The 8,469-nt window shown below is 48.2% G+C and overlaps 2 protein-coding genes across 3 annotated transcripts; one reads left to right on the forward strand and one right to left on the reverse strand.

Annotated features, from left to right (window-relative positions):
• Nucleotides 1-1,005: 1,005 nt before the first annotated feature.
• On the forward strand, nt 1,006-2,518 carry FOIG_16713 (uncharacterized protein; the record flags this gene model as incomplete). The annotated part of the gene is made up of 3 exons (XM_031218187.1): nt 1,006-1,873; nt 1,925-2,294; nt 2,342-2,518. The coding sequence occupies exons 1-3, from the start codon at nt 1,047-1,049 to the stop codon at nt 2,516-2,518; spliced, it is 1,374 nt and encodes a 457-aa protein (XP_031052097.1). The 5' UTR covers nt 1,006-1,046.
• Nucleotides 2,519-4,099: 1,581 nt separating this feature from the next.
• Nucleotides 4,100-8,110, reverse strand: FOIG_16714 (uncharacterized protein). Of its 2 annotated transcripts, XM_031218189.1 has the most exons (3): nt 7,212-8,110; nt 6,691-7,162; nt 4,100-6,638 (listed from the first exon to the last, which is right to left on the reverse strand). In XM_031218189.1, exons 2-3 carry the CDS (start codon nt 7,122-7,124, stop codon nt 4,856-4,858), a joined length of 2,217 nt encoding a protein of 738 aa, XP_031052099.1. In that variant the 5' UTR covers nt 7,125-7,162; nt 7,212-8,110; the 3' UTR covers nt 4,100-4,855. The 2 variants fall into 2 exon arrangements, with proteins under 2 accessions (XP_031052099.1, XP_031052098.1); XM_031218188.1 differs by having other exon boundaries at nt 6,691-8,110.
• Between the last annotated feature and the right edge of the window lie 359 nt (nt 8,111-8,469).

Below are 8,469 nucleotides of genomic sequence, written 5' to 3' on the forward strand. Positions count from 1 at the left end.
TAATGTAGAGTCAGCCTTCGGCTGAAATTAATGTAGAGTCAGCCTTCGGCTGAAAAAACTTATGAATTAATGTAGAGTCAGCCTTCGGCTGAAATAATGTAGAGTCAGCCTTCGGCTGAAAAAATAACGTTATAGAATTTTACAAGATCAATCAAATCAGATACCATCCACAACCCCTCTTTCGGCAAGCAAAATAAAAAAAGCTTCACCAAAACTCACCAACTGCACTTACACAAATATTGGCCAAAATAAATAGCTACTTGGAGGACAATGCCTTTGCTGATTATAGAAATGATTCGAGTTAACGATTGTTGCCTCTAAGACTGTGCGGGGCACGCGATGTATGCATACCGTGCTATGGAAATCGTGTTAATTCAATCATCAATTCCCTCACCGCTCTTTTCTCTGTTTTTTGGCATTTTTCTGCGACAACGACAAAAAAATGCCTAGATCGACACTTCGATGGAAATATACAGAGGAAGACATGGCAGAGGCTATATTGGATGTTACTGACGATGGCTTTTCGCCCCCCCTCAAGCCGCTCATAGACGGGGAGTGCCTCGGAGCACTCTCATCGACAGGCTTAACGGCCGCGGGGCCGTGAAAGAGCAGATCCACCCTCTAAGTTACTAGATGACTCGTTTTAATGGAGTCTGGCTACCCTATGACACTACTGTTATCATCTTATCTTATCGGCTTTCTTATCTTATCATATCGCACTGGTGGAGCTTGACAGCAGCGAACATAAGGATCTTGGTAAACATCAAGGAGCAATTAATTCACCACGGATAAAATTAAGGAAACTCAAAGAGAATTATTTCCGAGCATTTTTCTTTTGATTGAGTGATTAAGAGTGAGAGGATAAACTTGTAAAGTCTCAGTCAGATTTTTGGATGCTGTATCACGTGCATCGTCGCCCGGTCAGCCTGAGCTAAGCCAAAAATGGCATGATTGTTTTCTCACTCACTAGCTCATTCAACACCATCACCATCACTATCACCATCACCATCACCGTCCGTCATCATCAACTGACGCGACTGCATCAAATGGACTTCAACACATCAATCCATAAAGTCTCAAATTGGCTTGATTCTCTCCCTTTTGACCAACCAACGCCACATTCACCACCATCGCCATCTACTACTCTCAAACGACAACATCTCAACGAGTCGCGCAAACGTCAATATCCAGCATCACCACCTGAATCTCACTCCTCGCGCAGAGTCAGAATCCAAGCCATGCCCGCTACTCCAGCTAAGCGTGCTCGCCCAGACATCGACAATGATCAAACTCCACGCGCCGGCGCAAATCCTCTCATCAATCCGCCCAGTCTACCTTCAAACAGTGAATCGAGCCTTGCTTCCCAGAGCGATGCATCCATGTCACGCGATAGTAAGCGCTCGAAGCGCTCTTCATCGCCAACCAAGTTGTTTCCGATGTTTGGGCCAGAAGGGCACCGGTTGGTGAGAGATTCACTTAGCATGACGGCTCCACGGCGAAAGCTTCCTGAGTCGCTTGCTGAACTCTATCGAGACTTTTATGATGTCGCGGGGCGATATGGCATTATTCCGCGGGGTGTCAAGGGGGCTTTGGATCAGCATCTCAAATCGACAATGTCGCTTGATCGCGTGCATGATCATATGTTCTTTGACGATGAGACGAGCAAGGACTTGGATGAATCTGAGTCTAAGTCTCCTGTAATGGCCTCAGACAGGGAAATCCTTCGTCGTGTTTCGCGCATTGCTGATCGGTCAGATCAATGCTCTCAGATGCTCAGCGATGAGGCGGCCTGGAACTGTCTTGTACATTGCCCTCTGCTCGACCTATTCACTTTCGACATGGCAAATCAAACCATACTCGATTTTATGCCTTGGTAAGTTGAACCCCCGCCAGAGACCATCATATCAAACTCTAACCCTCCAAGTACAACAACAAACATCGATTCCACATACCATCGCTTTCCTGACCCTGCAAGCCGCGTCGACTTTGCCTTTTACTTTACACCTGATATCAATCCTCCTCCAAATCAACCGCCCGCCATTCCGTGCTTCAACTGGACTTCGGAAAGGATGCTTCAACAATACCCTCTCGCCTTCAGCATCGAAACTAAGCGCTACGGTGGCAACGCGGCAAAAGGGGAGCAGCAAATGGGAATCTGGCACGCAGCGCAGTGGGAATTCCTCATCACTCGCGCGGGTGCCGAAGCGGTAGCCAAGCTAGATTTCCTACCTGGCATTGTGATCCAGGGTCATATCTGGTCACTTGTTATCACGACGAGGAACCAAGGCACAACGGTACGTTTGATGAGAGCTTTAAGAGAGCTTTTGCTGAATTTGTCTAGACTGTGCTTTGCAGTGTTGAGTTTGGAAATACAGGTTCTGTTGTTGGTGTGTTTCAGGTTATGGCTGGTCTGAGGCGGTTGCGGAAATGGTCTCTTGAGGTGCTGTGGCCATGGTATAAGATGTATTTACCGGGATTGTGCGCAGATGCGAGAGCTGATGAAGTACGCCAACTGTAATAGAATTATGGCTGGCGGCTGTTATTGTTGAGCATTAGTAGAGTAGAAAGCTTCTGAGGATCTAATATGTCATACGCGCTCTACATGTTATTGTCGGTCGGGATTATTCACGTGGCGTAAGGCGACTGGAAAGATATCGGTATCTAAAGCAATTTATAGAATGCTACGAGGCGAAATTGATACCGCGGTCAGACTCGTCGGGAAACTGGCTCTTGGAGCAAAGGAAGAGCCAAATTGTCGAAGTATATTAGTCAATTGCCTCTATGAAATAAATAGATACTTACAGACGAAAAAGAATGAATGTAGAAAGATGAAGGATCTGTGCGGTGAGAGCCCTGAATATTCTAGTACTGGCAGCGTGTACTGGCGTGTTGAAATCTCAGAAAAATAAGGCGACCTTTCTAGTTGAACCAGCACAGAGGAAAGCTATCAGCTTAGCGGTGAGAATGGGTTTTCCTAATGATGTTAGTCTTTAGCAAATATACAACAAGCAAATATATATATATATATATTTCCAAGAGTAAGTTAAAGCTTCTTAAACTACTACCGGTAGCTTTTACATGAGTATTTACTTATATCGAACAGATTGATTATGATCCAGTTACGCACCGCATCCGCTGCCTTGATCATATTCTTAACCTTGCCCTTCAAGCCTTTCTCCATGCCACCTCAAAAGAAGCACTCAAAGCTGCTCTGGCGGCTATTGAAGAGACGGAAGACACCGACCCTTACGAGCTATTCTCCGCCTATCTTGATGTACCGGTCGTTGAGGATAATCCGGCCTCAATAAGAGCTCATGAACAAGCCCAGAGAAGAGGGGGTAAAGTTAAAGCGAAGCATAAAGGTTTCGAAGGCTGGGGTGCTACTACTGCGCTCCAGAAGCTTCATAACCTAGCTGTATGGCTTCGAAACAGCTCTATCCATCATGACCGATGGATAGAGGCTGTCGGCATTACATTAGGGATTGATAACGACACTCGATGGCCCTCATGGTATCATCTCATCAAGCGTACGACACGCAAGGAGCGAGAGACTAAGGACTTCATTGATAAACACCCTGAATGCGATAACTTTCGACTCAATGGTGTTGAGTGGGATACACTTAAGCGTACAGAGAGGTTTCTCTCTGTATTTGCTAGTGGTACGCTATGGGTTGAAGGCAGTGAGGCTTCATTATCCCAGAGCCTTACACTGATGGATGCTATCCTCACCTTCTTTGAGGATCAGAAGATTTATCCTATTTCATCAAGACAATGCTTAACGCTGATATTTTATAGGTGCTATATAAATCAGGCCCAGAGAAGGACCTCCGTATGGTTCATTCTATTGAGATGGGCTGGTTTATCCTTGATAAATACTACGCCCTCGTTGAGTCAACGCCAGTATACGCCGCCGCGATGCTTCTCGATCCCTCGAAGCGGAAGCACTATCTTCTTCAGAACTGGCCTGGAGAGTGGCATCAGAAGACTATTGATGCTGCTTATTCGATCTGGCAGAAGCAATACGCGCATCTCGCTCATGAATCACTCCCTGCTGCTGCTGCTGATATCGATACGTCTCATCCATCCTTGAAGAAGAGGATAGAGAATGAATTAGACCGGCTGAAACGTCGTCTAAGAGTTCAACCTACTTCGCAAGAGGATGAAGATACGTTTACGGCATTTATTGAAGATAAAACTATCGATCTTGATGCTCCAAAGATAACTCCTCTTCAGTGGTGGTTAGTTCCAGAGCAACGCCGGCGCTATCCTCGTCTCCACCGTATGGCCATCAATATTCTCTCAATCGCACCCTCCTCCGCTGGACCAGAACAACAATTCTCGGTCGCACGCCGTACGCGGAGCTGGGATAGGCTTAGGTTATCGCCAGAGAACCTCCAGAGGTTAGAGTGCATGGGCAACTGGTTCGCGAGGAAGCTCATCTCTTCGGAAGAGCAGCTAGCGATGATGGTAGAGGCTGTGGAGATGGATGATGAAATGAATATTGATTTCGATGAAGAGGGCTGGGATGTATAATACAAGGTGGCTTATTACGAAGAATTGAGCATATATACAGCATCTGCCTTCCCTACCTACCTTATAGTCTATCCACCAATCTAACCACTCTACCCGGGTAGGGTAGAGAAGTGGGTAGAGCTCCCTCTACTCTACAATGCCCAAGTATGGATGGTGGTCCTGTCATCCTCCAATTCCAAAATTGCCCCTTGTCGAGTGGATGGAACCATCCTTCGGCTTCTGTCGCTCACCATCTACTAGGTTAAATGACTCAAGACACCGCCGGCGGGGCTCCTCGTCCCAGCCATGGACAGCCTTTAAACAAGGTCTAGGGCTGGGGCCACTAGCCCACACGTTGTCGCTTGGTTCCTCGGCCAGGGGTACTATCTAGCCCCGGGTCATTGCGAGAAATTTCTTCTGTGCTCGCAGGATTTAGAGTACTGGTAGTACCTCCGTGGGGTATCGTTTGTTCCGGGTGTAGCAACGAATTGTTGTTGTGACTATTCGAGTCCGTGTCAGGAGCGAAGTTGAAATCGTTGCCATCAGCGCCAAAATGACCATCGCCCAAGAAAGCATTGCTGTCGAAATACTGATCAAGATCTACCGGCTGAGGGTCGAAGTACGCCTCGCCATCACCCAGACCAGGGATTTGTCCAGCGGGGCTTAGCGGGCGAAGTAAATCACCTAGCTTACTGATCTTGGCGTCCTGTTCGTTCTGTAGACGTTGGAGTTGATCTAGGTCGACCTGCTTCACTTTGATCTCATTCAAAGAACGCGGCGCCATGGATGGTTGCATTATGGGGGAGAATGAGGATGTCTGGTTCGCTTCGACCGGCGGAGGTGAGACAGAGGCTGAGGTGGGCATGGCTGGCGTAGCCATGTGAGGGATTGACTTGGGGATCTGGGGAGGAGCAGATGTTACCGCGACAGGGATTGGGGCGGGAGTTGATCTGATAGAGGGTGCAGACGAGGACTGACCAGCCATGAAATTGACCTGCTTGCTCCCCTGGTCGATAATTAGAGTGTTAGGCGCGTTAGCGACAAGGTCGGCCGTCTCTGGCAGATCCAGTCCGTGAGTGTCGGTTGCGTTGTGGTCGTTAAAAACCTTCATTCGTTCATGAGGGCTTTTTTCTAGCTCTTGGCGAAGACTGGGAAAATTCAAGTCGATTGGAGAATCATTAACAAATTCCGTGACATTACCCATCTCGGGATTGCGATGGCCCACGGGCTGGTACGCCGAGCTGCTAGGCATAGTTGATGACCTAGCTGACTGGACGCGGTTGTTCTGGTTTGGGATGGGTGGCAGCAGCCCACGAGCCTTCATGCGAGGTGTGCCGTAGGTCGTGGGACCCATCTCTTGAATGAAGTCTCCAAGATCAACGACACTTGCATGCTGCGTAGACTGCTGATTCTGGTTCGTGATCATGCTGGAGATGATATCGCTCACGTCCTGCGAGTTGCCCTGATCTTCTAGCGTTTTCCGGAACAAGTTGGCGAGAAAGTTGAGAATAGCGTTGATCGACCTCTGGTGACGGTCGTGTTGGTTCTGGAGCATGACGAGCTGGTTGTACAGGTTGTTGTTGTTTCTCTGCAGTCGATTGATAGCGCCGAGAATCAGCTTTTGTTGATCACGAACTTTGCTCAACTCCTCTCGTATGAATGTAACCTTCCTCTTAGGCACGGGTTGGGACTCTCCATCAGGTAAGGATTGAGTGGGCTGGGTAGTTGAGGCTGCCAGTCCTGGGCCAAGTACTTCCTCGTTCCAGGCCTCTTCCTCGCTGTCATTGTCGCCCTTGGCACCTTTAGCGTCTTTCTTTGTCTTGCTGCCACTCTTGGGCTTGTTTATAAGCCACAAAAGGTTAGGATGGCCGCGTCGGAAGTAGGGGTTAGAGTACTCGCTCGGGCCCTTGTTCTTGGACTCACTTGCCCGCATGGAATTATCGGACAGACCCACACATTTGTGGAAGCCATACATATTGAGCTGTCGAACAAAAGACGCGTAGTTGTTATGCTTAAATAATTCTGGAATCAAGGTTTTGGCAAATTCGTCTTCGTCTAGTACTATGAACGAATCTCCTTTTTCCGACCATCGAATTAAGTCTTCATTTTTGCGCTCTTCCAGAAAGCTTCTGGTGGTTAGTTTGCTTCTTCAATCATTATACGATGAGGGTAACTTGCCGGCTTAGTTTTTGCACAAACGGTGGGATTCGCTTTCGTTTTGCTTGTGCTTCCCTTTTAGCCTTCTGCGCCATCTCCTCCAACCACTCAACGTTGTCCTGCTCGTTCAGGTTCTCGGAAGGGTTCTGCCGAAGCAGGACATTTTCATCGCCAACAAAATTTCCCCATTCATTAACAGATCCGTCAAAGTTTGTCCGCGGATTAGTCGGAACAAGCGCACGATTCATCTGTCGCCGAGCAAGCGAGTTTGATGGAATCGGCACAGGCTGGGGATACTGCGGCTGTGCCAGCACCAGCCCGAACGAGTTGCCAGCATGCGCATTTCCATCCATGAGTCCATCTAACCTGTTCACGAAGCCCGAAGCATCGCCCATGCCATTCCAACGCAACATCTGGTCCCCCGCCGCATTTTCCGAGTTGTATGGCTGCTGCATCTGCTGCCTGAAAATGGGCCTCAAGGAGTTCACGCTTCCTGAAAGCGGTCAAAGACTGATTTGAGTGGATTGACGTTTTATCGATACCTAATGTTGTTGGATAAAATTTCTAGGCTGCCTTCTGGACAGTCCGCTTCGTCCTCTAATTTGTGATCGATGGTTCAATAATGTGTGCTTCAGCGGGCTAGGAACTCGAGAGTAAATGTAGATTTTACCAACACTTCTCCAATCGGGGCGCGCAAGGTGATTCGTAGTAAGCGGTCAACAATTTGATTTCTTGATCGGTCGTGCCGGACTTAGAAAGAGGGAGTGCTAGGCGGGTGTAAGGGCAGGACGATAATAATCGCGTGAGCGCATAGAAGATCGAAGAGAATAGTGCTGCTGTACGCCTCAAAGGAGCCTTGTCTGTCGAAGCACGATTGCTGGTAAAGAAAGGCGCAGCCCTGTATATTCGATGGAGGTGGGGGAACAATGGCGGGAACAACAAAATAGGGGCAGCCACGCGTTGGCTTTACCTTCGTGTACGAAGCTTGCGTGGTAATACCTCAAAGAAAGGTGAACACTGATGCGCGTCTGGCTGAATTATGTAGAAGAAGGCTGGACAGGGTAGCCCAGATAGGTCAACGTGTGGTTGGTGGACCTTGCTCTATCTGGTCGGATCAAGGTGGTAGGTATCGGTGAGTGTCATGCCAATTCTGGAATCCAGGACCAAGAGCGATGCACATGCACAGGGCCCAAAAGCTCAAAGCAACAAACGGAGATGTTGCATTTAAGTTCGTGTTGGTGATGTTGCAGTTGACGGTTGCGATTATGGATCCCCTTTGGAGCATCTGGAACGAATATAAAGGGCGTGGCTACGCTAAGCCATATACGATTCCTCCGTATTAATCCGGTCGACCCGGAGAAAAGTACCACTTTTCCTCGTTTTAGCCTCGCTTGACCCTGGTTGACATGCATGCCTGTTGTCGCACTGAGCGTGCTTAAAGGGTTAGAGTGAATATGATGAGCAGCAGCAAATGTGTTGATTGAATGTTTCTTTTATTGTCCCTCGTGCGAGCTATTCCATCCCGCAGAGTTACTTAAAGCATACAACTAGATTACTAATGCAGTTGTTTCCTGAGGCCGTGAAGATCATGCCTACTCTGCGACACCTGTTGTTGTTTATATTGCGCAGTAGCGTAACTCTCTTGTAAAGAGTTTTCCTTGGCACCCGCTGTTAGCGCTCTGCTAGGACAAAGAAATTTTACAGGCCAAAATGGCAGCAAGTGCAGCTGTGGGGCTAACGGGGCCCTAACAGCTGCCGGAAGAAAGGGATTCAGAGAGTTGACCTTTCTTCGCGACACGT

Source organism: Fusarium odoratissimum (genome assembly GCF_000260195.1).
Source record: "Fusarium odoratissimum NRRL 54006 unplaced genomic scaffold supercont1.129, whole genome shotgun sequence".
Lineage (NCBI taxonomy): Eukaryota > Fungi > Ascomycota > Sordariomycetes > Hypocreales > Nectriaceae > Fusarium > Fusarium odoratissimum.